At 33.5% G+C, this 15,482-nt stretch overlaps 3 protein-coding genes across 5 annotated transcripts in view; 2 read left to right on the top strand and 1 right to left on the bottom strand.

The window, feature by feature from the left end:
* LOC105173817 (BUD13 homolog) overlaps positions 1–1,865 on the bottom strand; it is a 4,750-nt gene extending 2,885 nt beyond the window's left edge. The window contains exons 1-3 of the mRNA XM_020698060.1: positions 1,330–1,865; positions 441–1,251; positions 4–29 (exon numbers count right to left, since the gene is read on the bottom strand). Of these exons, the coding sequence (XP_020553719.1) occupies positions 4–29; positions 441–1,251; positions 1,330–1,525 (1,033 nt within the window). The 5' untranslated portion in view covers positions 1,526–1,865. The remainder of the gene's footprint in view (positions 1–3; positions 30–440; positions 1,252–1,329) is intronic.
* On the top strand, positions 4,338–7,937 carry LOC105173563 (50S ribosomal protein L7/L12-like). Of its 3 annotated transcripts, none has more exons than XM_020697993.1 (3): positions 4,338–4,488; positions 6,608–6,741; positions 6,981–7,937. In XM_020697993.1, the coding sequence occupies exon 3, from the start codon at positions 7,135–7,137 to the stop codon at positions 7,717–7,719; it is 585 nt and encodes a 194-aa protein (XP_020553652.1). In that variant the 5' UTR covers positions 4,338–4,488; positions 6,608–6,741; positions 6,981–7,134; the 3' UTR covers positions 7,720–7,937. The 3 variants fall into 3 exon arrangements, with proteins under 3 accessions (XP_020553652.1, XP_020553651.1, XP_011093653.1); XM_020697992.1 differs by having other exon boundaries at positions 6,598–6,741; XM_011095351.2 differs by lacking the exon at positions 6,608–6,741.
* Positions 9,144–13,201, top strand: LOC105173561 (mitogen-activated protein kinase kinase 6). The gene is made up of 8 exons (XM_011095350.2): positions 9,144–9,440; positions 9,543–9,627; positions 10,810–10,944; positions 11,094–11,318; positions 11,412–11,594; positions 11,756–11,979; positions 12,662–12,707; positions 12,785–13,201. The coding sequence occupies exons 1-8, from the start codon at positions 9,187–9,189 to the stop codon at positions 12,875–12,877; spliced, it is 1,245 nt and encodes a 414-aa protein (XP_011093652.1). The 5' UTR covers positions 9,144–9,186; the 3' UTR covers positions 12,878–13,201.

Genomic DNA, 15,482 nt, shown 5'->3' with positions numbered 1-15,482 from the left:
CACTCATGGAAGGATCCATCTCTTTAAACCTGCAATAACATATACCATTGACTTTTTTTTAGCACCTCAATGAAATGAAGAAATGAGAAAACAAGCAATATACATAAGACCAAACTGTTAAAGAAAACTTAATTCAAGAAAATGCAACAAACATCAAATTTTAAAGAACCTATTAAACTTTAGACTATATGACCAAATGCTAATATTAACTAGCAAGTCTAATTATCTTAATAAAGCACTTGGACTTACAAACCAGAGCAGATATAAGTTAAGAAAATTGCTTTGCATAACTATTAAAGGAGATGAACCAATAGCATTAAGCGTATAATGAAGGACAGCGGAGAGATAGGTAGAAGGACTCAATGTGGTAATGAAAGGTGTTGTGAAGTGGGGTACGAAGGGGGTGATAAGGTGCATGCTAAGGAAGACTAGATAGTTACCTCAACCAGTCTTCTTTTTTCTTTTTATCATTATCATCTTTAATATCTGCACCAGAAACTAATCCAGTTTTCGGTCGATGTATCAAAACTGGTGATTCTTTCCGCCTCTTCCTCGGAGGAGAAAGGTCAGACACTGAAGGACCGGGGTCAACTGTGTCATAGTCATCCAAGTCGCGAATTGACTTCCTTGCAGAGACAATGGAACCTGATCTATCATTCTTGACCTTCCTAGGAGGAGAAAGATCTGCTTTCGAAGACGCACGTGTATCATTCTGATATCTAGAGCCATGATGACCGCGTCGAGGAGGAGAAATATCTGAATCCGCGGCCTTAGGATGTGAAGGTATTCTATCAGGTTTAGGTGACTCATCCTTATCTCTTCGTTGCCGTCGAAGTGGGGACAAATCTGTGACTCTATCAGATGCTGAAGCTTCCACATATGACTCAGGTGAAGGTGTATCAAACCGCGCAGTCCGACCACCATGAGACGGGGATGTTCTTGTGTCATTTGGAGGAGGACTCTGGCAATGCTTGCGGGACTGTCGTGGTGGAGACAAATCAGCCTCTGCTGGAACATCGCATTGTTGTTCAGGTCTTGGAGACGGAGTATCATTCCGTAGCCTCCTCTTGCGAGGTGGAGAAATATCAGAATTTTGGTATTCTGGTTTCACATTATTAGGAGCATCGGACACCGACACCCAGCCACTTCCATCCTCAGAAATTGCACCAAAAGGGCGTCTAGACCTCAGTTGCTCCAATCTCCTCATGCGCTTGACTTCAATATCTTCATCAACTTGAGGCGTCTCTTCATCTGTAAGCACTTCATATGATTGAGCCAAATTCGAGAATGTGAAGTATTCTATAACCAAAAAAACATAATTTCAGTAACCTGCTGAATTTTGTTCTTCTTCATCGAGTTTAACCGGCTTCTGCCAAATGGGATCTTCATCCACCACAAGAATTCCACCAGCATCAGGTTTAAATTTTCTCCTTTTCTTCTTCTTTTTCTTCTCCTCATCATCCTGAGTCGTGTACTTTTTCAGGTAATCTTTAAGCGAAGTTTGTGCAGAAGATGCACCCACCATTGTGAACCCTAACAAGCTATTCACCTGAAAAGTTTAAAAATGTTAAGACTGACTTAATTCTTCCCTTACAGACCCAAATAAAAATGGCCCTTCAAACTTATCAATCTAACTACAGCAAAGAAGAGGGGCAGCAGTTAACAAACAGGACATTTGAAGGCCAAGAAAAGCACTTTTTCATCCAAACAAAATCACAAAAGAATTCCAAAAGTAAAAGATAAAAAAACAAATTCACCGCCCAAATTCCGAGGCGACGGCGACTAAGGGGGCCGTGGGTGTGGGCCGCGGTGCCAAGGGGTGGGCGAGGGAGGATTGGTTGGGGCGCCGTGGCAGGAGGAGGAGTGGGGTGTTTGATTTTATTTATATTAATAATTAGTTTTTTTATAAAATTAAGATCATCAGTTAATATTAATTGATTAAATTCGACTCTCGTATAATCAATACAAATTTAACAGTTATTAAAATACGAAATACTATATAATAAAGTAAACATGCAATTTTGGTTAAATTTCTTAGAGGCCTTAGCACCTCTGGCCCAAAATCATTTTAAAATAACGATTAAGGACGATAATTCAACTAAATGTGTCAATTTTAATCCGATTTGTCCTAATTTGATTGGAATGCACTATGTGCGTCGCGTGTGGCCTATTTAAATTGGGGATTTTTTATTATTTCAGTGAGTTTTGACTGTATGGATTAAAATAATTTGATTTTTCTGACGAGATAATAGTAACATATTAAAATAAAACATATCACTATTATCACTTCACCATGCTTGCCAAATCACCTATTTTATTTTAATTTCATTTTATTCCTACCACCACCACCATCTCACTAACTGCAGTCTCTATTATTATTGCTGACAGTCGGAGTCTAATTTTTTTTTTCAGCGACCTTCCAGCCAAGTTCACCACCCTCTACCTCGCCGTCCACAGGTGGCCTCAACTCCACCCCACGTGTCATCATTAGACTAAAGACGTGCACTTATTAGCGACCAACAATTTTCAGCCTAATCCTAAACTCTCTTTTTTTTTCCTCGTTGTCGATTCGCCACCTTCTAAACTCCATTTTCTGTCAGACCACCACGAAAATAATTTTCACCTCACAATGACCATTTTGAGCCTCTACCCATCCATTTTGGTTACCATATTGCTATTTCTCAATTCATCTCCTCATTCACGACTTCACATTATTATCCCGCCTCTCTCTTCGCCAATCACCATCAACCTTACCTACTCCGATGGACACCACCACCACTTCATATCCTCACTACGAGCATTTTCTCATGGTTTATTTATGTTTTCAACCAATTCTCTCCTGCAACCAATTCATTCATCTTTCAACCTTACCCTCAACTCATACTCGTAGACTGTCCTAATTTGTTTCGACTTGCCACATAAGTATAAGCTAAAAAATTTCATCATGTATGCCAATTCACCATAAATTTGGAGAAATCCTCAAATTTAGGGGGTCACATGCGCGCCATGTGCATGATTCCAGCTAAGTTGGAGTTTTTGTCCTTAAGTCGCCATTTTTTAAAAATTATTGTGTTAATTCACCATTTTGGTTGGTCCTGGACCAAAATTATCACCGCCCTAAGAAAATTGACTAAAATTTTATTTATCGCTAAGGACATAACATTTATTTTATAAAAATACTAACAACCTTAGTTATATTTAATGAAGGTAGGAGATTGAGCAATATTTAACAAAATAGATTATTAATTTTTTTTATTTTAAAACAGTGAAGGTTTTTTTAGTGGTTTTTTATGCATTTAAACATTCCTTTTACTACGGTCTCTAATTATCTAAAATATTTGGGTAAATTACATAAAATCCACCATATTTTAGTTTTTTAGCTAAAAATCCCTTGCGGTAATTTTATAGGTAAATAAAATATCTATGTTTTCTAAAATAATGCACGCTCCCCCTCTGTTAATTAGGATTAATAGTGTTAAATTTTTAAAAAAATTAACCGTTATGCCCTTATGACAATGATCATTGATCTTCACTAGATAAAAATGAACGGTCCAAAATTTAAATTATTTTAAATATATATTTTATATTATATATACTTATAGTTATGTGTGTATATATGTACATTACTATATCTATATACAGTTATACATAATATATATATAAACATCGTCGCCGTCCACAGGTAAAATGGGCGACGGATCCATGGCGAGGCGGTGGGGAAAGGCGATCGGGGAAGGTAGTGGCGCTAGCTGGAAGCATGGGGAAGACGACAGTTTTCCTTTTTTGTTTTAGTTTTTATTTTATATAAATTTGTATATAAATATATACATATAAAACAAATTTGAATTTGAAAATTTTATTTTTGAAAAAATGAGTAAATGTAATTTAATTTTTCAAAATTTGAAAGAAATGTATTTTACATAATTTAAAATTACATATATTTTAGGTATTTTAATGTTTAGTTAATATAATTTATTAAATATATCAAAACTAAATAATATTAAAATTAATCAATTATATATAATTTATTAAAATATGTTTAAACTAAAATAGTAATTTTCTCTTATATATAAAATAAAGGGGTAAAAAAGATATTTGTAAATATAAAATATATAAAAGAAATTCACTCTCATTTTCGATGTGTGAAATGCATTCTTCGTTAATTTTTAACAAAAAGGGAATTTGCTGCCTTTTGAACAATATAGGGGATTTTTTTGCCAATAGGGGGTTTCGTGCTATTTTTCTAAAAAATAGGGGGAGTTATGCAATTTATCAAAATAAAAATTAAATAGAAAATATCAATTAAAAAACACAAAAACCCTCCTTCCCAGCAAAAAGTTTATACCTTCCATTTCTCGTCATCCACTTCTCTTCTACCTTAGCCGTCATCACCGTCATCGCCGCCGATAGCGCCGTCTCAGCCATAGCCACCATCGAGCCCCTGGCTTCATTCATTGACCGCAGCACTAAGAACAAATCAGTTCCAAGGTAAGCATCTAGTCCAACCCGTTTTCAGTCTGACTTCCATTCTTCGAATTAGAGGTTATATAAACTAGATGCAAAATAATTTATGCTTTTGTATTTGTCACGATTGGATTTAGTAGCTTGCGCTAGTGTTTTGTTCATGATATTAGAGTATAGGCAGTTGTATATTATCATTTGTCAAACGAATTGCAGATAATATGGTATTGGATTGAAACTGATTCTTTATGTGATATTCAAACGTTGTGTATGAAATTTTCAATGAGCTTAGTGTTCGCTGGGAATGTGTGGGATCTCTTAGTTCACTCTGTCCTATTGCCAAACAGATGTGTGTAATTAAGCGTCGAAGTTATTCTTTTCCCTTGTTCAACTAATATGAAGTGCTTTAGGTTTGTTCAACTTCTTTTGACTCAAGTTGATCAGCTTATTTTAAGATGCTAGGCACTATGCAGAAAGAAGATATATTTCATTGATCTCCAGTTAAGTTTTTTGGTGTTTCTTGACATTGTCCAACTAAGTGCAGGGGGTGAATATATTGGTCATGCTTCTTTTTCTTTTTTTCCCCCTTTTGTGTTGATTCGTTGAATGCATCATGAGAAGGATGTCTCTGTTATTTCGTTTTATTGATGGTCAGCAAGTGGAGAATAATTGTTGAAAGCTGCTACAGTGTTATTGACATGAGAAAGTTTTTGATAATGGAGGCAAGTGAGTGGCATTTGCTTAATCTTATTATAATGGGAAGAAGTGAACTTGTGCAGTTGCTCTGTTCACAAATAAACATGCAGAAGTGTCGCGCGATATTTATGATGAATAATTGCTTTTTATGAAGATGCTATACAATTTCAGAGGAGACAGAATCCTCATGAGTGAATAAAGAAGGATTGGAAGATTTAATTGAAAGAATACAGAATTACCCTCTATAATAGAGTGTCAAATTAATATGTTGTATGGTATATGGTTTATCTAGTTCATTTCGGTTCCTTCAGTTTCTCTTGAACTATAACTTCTACCTTCGGTTTATGCATGTCCATGTCACGTAGTCTTTGATATCACTCAACCCACCACTATCTATATCTCACCATAGGTTTGGCACAAGAAACAAGTGATCACCATCTCGTATGACACTTAAGTCATCTATTTCTGCATTTAATACTTTTGTAAGAGTGTCATCTCTGAATTTTTTACCTGTATTTTGATAACGAGGATGTTATCAGATACACCACATCGGAAAGTGTTATTTGTTCACATTACTCCTAATAAAGTCTTTAGTCATAGTTAAGTCTGTTTTTTTGTTCTCAATTTTTGTTAATCCTCCTTCATGAGACTATTATCTTAACCACTTCAAATTGTTGGCCAAATTTCTAGTCTCTCTCAGTGGTCTCAAGCAATATGCACCTGCTATTTTCAGTAGCCCTTCTAGTGAATCAGGTAGATTATTAGCTTGCAAACCTATCTGAATTAAGTAGTATTTGCTGATAATATTAGAAAATCACGACAAAATAAAAAATTGTTTGATTCCGTAGTGAATGTCTTCTATTGCTTTGTCGTTTGGAATTCTTGTATATGCAGAAAACATGACAAATTATCACAATCTATGTAAGGAAAACTATGGAAAGGAAAATGTATGAAGCTAGTTCTTTAGTGGATTACGTATGAAGCTAACTAAAATGCTATGGTGATGTATAAGTTTATATATGTATATATACACACACGTGCACAAACACACACAAATATGCAATTTTTTTCGCCAAAAATTTATGTTGATTGCATTCGATGCCAGTTTTAAATTATTGTCATCTTTTCTATTTTGACATGGATGGATGATTACGGTTTCATCAAGTGAAGTTAAGTGATCACCTAATTCTTTAATACAAGTTTTTATTATGCTGAAAGTCTGAAACTATTTGTTCCTCACAAAAATTTCAATTTTTTTATTGAGGTATCATAAACTATATATGTGGTAGAACCTCACTTCTTATGTGTCTAAATGTTAATATTAATTCGTCCCATGTAGGAAGCAATGTTATTAGAATATGAACTCATTCCAAAATGGTTAGGACTTCTTATTATTTTGCTTATCAGGTTATTATTTTGGTGAGCATATTGTTGTTATAGTTTGTGTTAGGTTGCGTTCTGAGAATAGGGCCTAAAGAAGGTTGTGTTTTCATGGGCTGAGCAATTGTGGAGAAAGTTGGTACTGAGAAAGTAGATAAAGTTACTCCCTTAAGGTCATTAATATTCACAAGTCCACTTCTTTAGGTGAGGCTCCGTTTGTTCATCTTTCATTTTGAAATCGTGTTATTTCTATGATAAGTGTTTGCAAATATCAACGAAGAAGCATGTGATTTTTTCAAAATGTTTTGTATCCAGTATATTATGTTGTTTCCCTATATTTTCTTCCCCATTTGCGATCTCTTTCTTTATTTTCCAATTATCTTTGTTAAGTTGGTCAAAGTATATGATGTCTCTTGCTTTGTCTCTTTGTTTCCCCTTTCAAGTGGAAAGTTGGTGCGAAAAGCAAAGATTGCTGGTGATGATAGATTGGTGTGGGTACGCTACTCATTTGCACTGAGTGCTACAAATATATAATCTTGCTGCTGTCAGGCCATTGGTGGTTGTTCCTGGCTCATCATTACTACTAATCCACAAACCATGAAAATAGGTACCATGTGTCGAATTGCTTGTTCTTGCCCCACCCTATGCAGAAATACCAACTTTTTACAACATCGGTGTTTTCAACCTGACTTTGTTCCGAGAGATCCCAAAGCCAAGCCAAAGAGATACAAATACCCTGCTTTCTATGATCCATATGGACCGAGACCTCCACCTTCGGACAAGATTGTTCAGCTTGCTGAAAAAATTGCATCCCTGCCTCCAGAAGAGCGAATGCAAATCGGCCCAGCACTGAGGGATAAGGTAATGCATCCTGTGTTGCAGTCTATTTCCGTTGAAGGAATAGATTTGGGTTCCCAAGTCGGGGCACGTGCTGGATCTTCTAAAGCTGAGGAGAAAAAAGCTGAGAAAACCACTTTTGATGTGAAGTTAGAGAAATTTGATGCTGGTGCAAAACTAAAGGTGATCAAAGAGATTCGGTCCTTCACAGATCTAGGATTGAAGGAAGCCAAAGATTTGGTTGAGAAAGTACCAGTCATTCTTAAGCAACAGATCACGAAAGATGAGGCAAACAATATCATAGAGAAAATCAAAGCTGTGGGTGGAGTTGCAGTGATGGAATAGTAGGGTTTTTTCTTATTTTGTCTCACAACCCAATGTTTATCTTTTTCATAGATGAGTGGAATAATTAGTTTGGGACTCGCTTCATATATTCACAACCATTAGAGCTCAAGCTAAATAGTTAGCTCTCTCTGCAGGACAATCAATGGAATTCCAATTTTTGGTAGAAAACTATACACCTACCTCTCTTTTCTGCTGCAGTAATCCAACCCTTCTTTACATAGGATGACAAATGTAATTTTATTATTGAAAACTGAAAATATTAGGATAAATTGTTTTATTTTTAATTATTGTTTTTTTCTATAAAGGATAACTTAATCATTTGATATCTTATATCAGGGTAAATTCATAAATTAAATAAATGGGATTGAAATTCTTACACAAATTTTTTTTAGTTCAATATTAGTGTTTAAACAATTATATCATGTTATGAAAATACTTTGGCTTAAAAGATTTAAATATGTATCGTGTTGTTAAAATATGAACTCAAATTAAACTTACATTTACAATACAAATTCAAAAGAATAAAAACAATAAATTTGATTATTTGAAGTGAATAAAATATTTCTTAATCATTTTTTTATTATATTAGTCAAAAGAATCAATCTCAATTAGGGGTGTAAATCAGTCGAGCTCAAGTTCAGCTCGAGCTCGAATTATGTGTGATGAGCTCGAGCTCATTTAACACCTTGCTTTAATTGTAAATCTAAACGCATTTATTTAAAAATTTAAATTAATTTATTGATAATTAACTAACCATTTACAAAAACAAACAAATTTTATCGAATTCATGAAATGAAATAGAAAACACAAGATAGTGATTGATTTCACTATATATATAATAAAAGAACAATAAAAAAAACTAAAATTGTTCAACCATCATCATCATCGTCGTCATTATTATTATTACTATTATTAAATTAATTTATAAAAATTACTAAATTTCAACATAAATTTATAAGTAATAAAATAGATTGCCTACTATATATCTTGGTATAAATATAAAACTCGTATATAAATATAAAAAAATATAAGTTAATTGTTAGGACTTATCAATTCGCAAAAGTATAAGAGATTACAAATATTTTATGTCTCATATTAAATAATTATTTGAAAAATATAAAATTTACTAAATTATTGATTAAGCTTGTTTGTTGTATAAAAATTAAATGTATAGATGAAAGTACCATAATTTATTATTATTTAAAATTAAAATATATGATATTAATTAATAACTATAATATATGGTTAATTTTGAATATAAAGTTGATAAAGTATTGAATATGAAATTAAACATATAAAAATACATAAAAAAATTATAAAAAATAGAAAAAAATCGCGGACCGATATGATGAGCTCGAGCTCGTTAGAAGCTCAAGTCAAACTTAAAATAAGCTCGCGAACTGTCTCGACTTACCAACCATTCCTCTCAATTAGTCGAAGACAAAAAAAGCAAATGAAAAGCAAAAAATGAATGGTGTTTTAATCCGGGGCGGGTCTCGGGGCGGAGTGAGATTGTATTTCAATTCGTTGATTGAGTGTACTGTTTGGCGGTCATTTACATTTGAATCTCTTCAACTTTTGTGCTCCTCATCAGCACAGCATTCACACGGAGGAACCCTATCTCCGCTAGAAGAAGGAGACGAAATCATGAAGATCAAGAAACCTCTCAAGGAGCTCAAGCTTTCTGTTCCAGCTCAGAATTCCCCAATCTCTACTTTCCTGTATTTAAACCCTTAAAAAAAATACCCCCCCTTTATTTCTGTTGGGAAAATTTTCTCTTTCGATATATTTTCCATGATCTTTTGCTGATTTTTGTGACGCAGGACGGCGAGTGGAACGTTTCATGATGGGGATTTACTTTTGAATCTGAAAGGGCTCCGATTGGTTTCTGACGAGAATGAATCCCTTGTAAGTTCCTTGTTTTGTTTGTTTTCGTTGTTTGAAATGAAAGTGCAGAGTGCTGGTGGCCTGTTGCTTCAATTAGGCTGACTTTTGTAGCAGAAGATTAGGGAAGTTTAATTTAAATTTTAATCAATGTTTAGCGTATTCCAACTTGGCCCCAATTTTATCTGTAAGTAGACCTACTAAATTTCTGAGAAAAATGGCTCCAATTTAAACGAAATAACTTGACGGATGCTCAGTCCAGTATTCTTTTAATATTTATAATTTTTCAACCCCATGAATAATCGAAGATCCCTAGTTATAATGTCAGCTGGTAAAATGCCTATAGAGTTGGTGATTGTGGTTGTTCGTGCATTGTAGCAGTTGAGTCTATGCAAAAAGACCACCTTCTGCTTTTCGGTTTGATTAGGAAGAAGAATGAATACACATGAGTAGATGACTGATAAGACATAGCAACATGATATATATATATTTTTTCTCTGCTGAAGAACATTTGGAATGGTGATTTAAACTAGGGAAGTACCTTTTTGTGGTGTTCCTTATTCTGGTTTGTGATTTTGCAATTATCTTGACTGGATATTAGGACTTCTATGCTCTTTCCTAATTTCCTAAGCCCTAGCTTAGCAAGAAGTGTCTACTCCACTTCCATGGTGTTTCGATGGAGATTCTCCGCCCTGATACTTTGCTTACAACTTTTTGTCCAATACTCAGTCAAAATATTGTCACAACTTACCTCTGTGTGAGCAACATTGTTTGATTGATTCATGGAACGATGTGCTTGTTGACTTCCTTGTACTTCAACCTTAACCTGTCTGTTGTGCTTGTTGACTTCCTTGTACTTGAACCTTAACCTATCTGTCCATGTAGTGTGGCATAGGGTACTGCTCATAAAGTAAGAATCTGTATTAGGCCATCAATCTATGCCTAGACTTTTGCAACTGAAACACGTCTGTATGGCTTACGGCAAATAACAAAATGAGATAGCAATATCTTGTAGCATGCTATTATTTTGGTCATACATGTTGAGACTGCATAAAAGTTTTTTGAAGTCAAATTAGATTAGATCTACTGTAAGACTGGAGCTAACTGGTCTTGCTCCCCCCCCCCCCCCCCCCCCCCCCGGGCTTCCGTGTTTTGCCCCCCCCCCCCCCCCCTTTTATTCCTGCATTTTTGGGGCTTACTATATAGCCATCAGAAGGGAAGGAGATTGACCTTCAATTCTCGTTGGAAGATCTTGAGACCATCAAAGTCATAGGCAAGGGAAGCGGTGGTGTCGTTCAACTTGTTCGCCACAAATGGGTCGGAACATTATTTGCCTTGAAGGTTAGTGCTCAATCATTGAGTAGGTCAGCTTACATTTATTTATTTAACCTGAATACTCAATAACTTCTGTAAGTTTTTAGTGTTCTTAGATAAGAAATAGTTGCTCTTTTTCAGTCTTTTTTTGGGAATTTTGTTTTGTGTTGCCACAGGTTATCCAAATGAATATACAGGAGGAGATCCGCAAACAAATTGTTCAGGAGCTTAAAATAAATCAAGCATCACAATGCCCAAATGTTGTAGTTTGCTACCATTCGTTCTATCATAATGGAGCTATATCTCTTGTATTTGAATACATGGATCGTGGATCACTGGTTGATGTAATCAGACAAGTTAAGACAATCCTTGAACCTTATCTTGCTGTTGTTTGCAAACAGGTTTGTCAGTTTCTCACTGTATGATCTCAGATTAGTTAAATCCATAATTCTTTCAGTTCCTTCAATTCTCAATGAACTTTTTTTTGACTTCAGGTTTTACAAGGCCTAGTTTATTTGCATCACGAAAGACATGTAATACATAGAGACATAAAGCCTTCGAACCTGCTAGTCAACCACAGAGGGGAAGTAAAAATAACAGATTTTGGTGTTAGTGCAATGCTGGCGAACTCTATGGGCCAAAGGGACACATTTGTTGGGACTTACAATTACATGGCAGTGAGTATAAATTGTCATCTTCAGCATCATATAACAAGAACTGCTTTGCCTTTCTTTTAATTTTTAATTATGGACTCTGGATCATTCGTAACAAAATCATGTAAGAGCAAGAAATAACACTGATGCCTAACCAGATCTTTCCCATCTGAAACTTTCTGTAGCCTGAAAGAATCAGTGGAAGCACCTATGACTATAAAAGTGATATTTGGAGTCTGGGCATGGTAATTCTTGAATGCGCCATTGGGCGCTTTCCTTACATGAAATCAGAAGATCAACAAAGTGGACCGGGCTTCTATGAGCTTTTGCAGGCTATTGTTGGAAGTCCCCCTCCTTCTGCTCCACCCGATCAATTCTCTCCAGAATTCTGTTCATTTGTTTCAGCCTGGTATGGAATATAGCAGTTTTCTTATCTTGAGAGAGAAGCATTATGTTCCATGACTATGAGTCCAAGTGTCTGCCCTCTACAGTTATAGGAGCTCTAGGGGATGGGTTGCTGTTTTCCTCTTTGCCAAAATTATTTCAGGAATTGATATGCACCCAATAACCTTTTACATTGTTAGGTCATATTTGATGAAAACAAGTGAAGAAAGAAAAATGATAATTTCCTTTTAGTTTGGATGCATATTGCTGGATCTCTATTTTAAATATTAAAGTTTGATCAAGCTAAAAGATGAACTTGCTTTGAAGAATGGGAGAGTAAAGTACGAAAAAGAGAAAGTATTAGAAAGCTTTGGAGTTCAGCTGGACAGAGATGGAAAATTCTTTTTTCCATTTTCCTTACTGTTCATTAATTTAGTTCTTCTTTTCATTCATCAAAAGTAGCCATGCCATGAAAACTGACAATGTCTAAGTTCGGTTGTCTGACACCTATGAATGATTCTTTCTTAGCACGAATGTTCCGACTTGTTGATAATGATTCTCTTGTGGTTCTTCTGCTAAGTAAATTAACTTGAAAGCTAGGACCACTATAGAAAATGATTCACAACTCTTTAATTCTCCTTCATTTTCTGGTAAGCTATTTTTCCTCAAGCATCATCCTATTTATGCATTGGTTTTTGGATGTGCAGCATACAGAAGGATCCCAGAGACAGGCCTTCATCTTTGGAACTACTGGTTAGTTTATGTTCAACATACTTTGTCTGTACCCATGCTTCACCAATCTTTAACTAACAACACACTGGTACTGGCAGAGCCACCCTTTTATCAAGAAGTTTGAAGACAAAGATATTGATCTCAGCATTTTGGTTGGCAGCTTGGAGCCACCAGTGAATTTTCCAAGATAATCATGTTTCTTAACGGGGGTCCAAGTGTAAGTTCTTCCATATACTGTATCAGCTGTTGTATGTACTCTATCTTTACATAAAACAAACTCAAGCCTCCTACATATTTTGTCGTAAACTTGTGAACATTTTGGGTCATATTACTTACTAATGATATGTGTCCGTTATCATGTCTCAAGAATAAACCAAATTCTCAAGCCGATACTTCTATGAGCTATTGCTTTATTAAGCTCATTTTCTGTATAATCAGCAGTGGCTCAAGGCATGTAATGCTCCAGAGTCTATATTATTTACTTCAGAAATAGTGTATAAGGAAAAAAAGATTAATCGTAGTTTCATTGTTGTTTCTGTTGGTGAAAATCTTGTGAGGTATTTGTCAGTTTTGGTTTAATTTGAAGTAGACAAGTTTGCTTCATCATATATTGATTTTAGTAGAAAATGGATGTCCTCAGTATACTTCGTTGGATGAAATTTAATAATAATCTGTTGAGTTAGGTACTGTACGATTGAAATTCTTCAGGAAATCATTAAATACTCCAAGAGTCTATATTTTATTATTGCTGAGATAAAGCATACAATTTAAGAATGGAATTATGGTTGAAATTCAGAAATGTGTGTAAATCACAAGTTAATTATAACTGCGTCTCAATGCCTCGATTTTAATATTTATATTTAAGGATTAAACTGTACACAAAAGCAAGTGCAAAGAAATGCATTCTTTTTGTCGAAACAAGTTGAGATAGCACTTGTTTCGGTCATTTTAGTTCCACTATCATATTAGTAAATTCAGTCTTTGTTGAGTCAAGTATTATCATCAGCTATCGTCATTTTGTGGTATATTCATATAAAGTAACCAGCTCTACATTTGCAATTAGGTTCAAATTTGTCTCATTTAAGTAAAGAATTGAACATATTAAGTGAATCACATCGGGAATAAAAGAAAAGTTGGAAATGCTTGTACTTGTTATTGTTTATTTGAGATGTGAGATATCTAAAGTAACTCATTTAGTTGGCAAGATATTTATTAACAAAAGTATCATTCATCATATTTATTTATGCACAAGTATCTATTTCTTTAATCATTTAACAATGTCAATTGTTGTCAATTTTGATCAACTATTTATTTTATTTTCATTTTTTTAAATTGAACTTGACAAAGAGTTTGGGAAAAAAAATGAAAAAAGAATTTATGAAATATTTCAAAGTGATGTATGTGGTAATATTACTACTTATAACATGGGGTACTTTTTTAACAAAAAGAAAATTATTCTGATAGTCGAGTTTTGTCTTTAATATTATTTTCGTATTCAAGCAATTATAAATAATTTAATGATACTCAATTTTTATTATTAATATTATTTTGATACCAATTTGAATTTTTTTTTCTATTATCTTTCATTGTAATAGCCGTTTTACCATTAGCTATTAAAATATAAAATAATGAATATACTAAAGAAAATGTTGCATAAATATCAATCAATATATTTTATCTTTATTTTAATCATTTTACTTTCATTTTCATACTCGGTTAAAAAGATTATTTATTTTCATTATTTCAAAATTCTTTGACCATCTTTATTTTTCAATATATATATATATATATATATATATTAAAAAGAATTCATTGTTAAACACTTATATTAATAGTCAAATAAGTCCCCTCAAAAAATGAATTTTAAGTAATAATTTTGTTCTAATATAATAAAGATGTAGAACATAAATATTTATTAATCGACAAAGGTATTTGTTTGCTTTTAATTTATGAACCATTGAATCTTATTTGTATAAATCTATGATTGACATTCTCGTATATACAAACCAACTGTTCCTAAATTATTTAGATCACCGATTCATATTTAAAATTATATATAGGATTAATTATACTTAAACCTCATCTAAAAATGTGTAATTATATTTTCTCTCAAAAAAATTTAAAATTACACTTGCACTCCTTTTAAAAAAAAATTCATTTACACCTAATCCTTTCCCATTAGGATTTAGATGAAAATTGTTGTTGCTAGCAAATAAAAAATATATTTATATATATATATATATATATGAATTTTTAATTTTGCCCTTATTTAACAGTTCTATGTATATTTTTGTACTTATAAAAAAGTAAATGTAATACATATATGGAGTGAGATAACATTATTATATTCTTTTCCTTATAAGTACAAAAATTATTGCATGAGAATGTTAAAATGTGATGTAAAATGAAAATTTATGAATTTTTTTTTGCTAAAGTTAGCATTTTTTGTCCAACCCCTAATAAAAAGAGATCGGGTGTAAACAATAAATTTTCAAAAGAGATATAAGTATAATTTTAAAACTTGTTTAAAAGGAAAGTATAATTTGATATTTGTATAGGAGTTTAAGTGTAATTAACCCTTATATATAGACGTATCCATACACACTTATACATATTATACCAAGAAAGGGTGGCAGAGGGAGAGTATGCAGCGAGGGAGGGAGGGAAGCGGCCATGCGGGAGGCAAGACGGAGGGCAAGGACATAACAAAAGAATAATAATAATTTTATAAAATAAATTGATATTCATATTAATATAATTTACAAGTATTTATATACAATATACTGACCTATTTGA

This window comes from Sesamum indicum, linkage group LG11 (assembly GCF_000512975.1).
Source record: "Sesamum indicum cultivar Zhongzhi No. 13 linkage group LG11, S_indicum_v1.0, whole genome shotgun sequence".
NCBI lineage: Eukaryota > Viridiplantae > Streptophyta > Magnoliopsida > Lamiales > Pedaliaceae > Sesamum > Sesamum indicum.
Note: the sequence above shows the minus strand (reverse complement) of the source record. Positions and strands in the feature narration are given on the sequence as shown.

Bases quoted from the DNA above. Each gene is read 5' to 3' on its own strand.
- LOC105173563 (XM_011095351.2), top strand. From the start codon at position 7,135: ATGAAAATAGGTACCATGTGTCGAATTGCTTGTTCTTGCCCCACCCTA.
- LOC105173561 (XM_011095350.2), top strand. From the start codon at position 9,187: ATGAATGGTGTTTTAATCCGGGGCGGGTCTCGGGGCGGAGTGAGATTG. The intron at 9,628-10,809 runs GTAAGTTCCTTG...CTTACTATATAG, and splicing joins CTGACGAGAATGAATCCCTT to CCATCAGAAGGGAAGGAGAT. The intron at 11,595-11,755 runs GTGAGTATAAAT...AACTTTCTGTAG, and splicing joins GGACTTACAATTACATGGCA to CCTGAAAGAATCAGTGGAAG.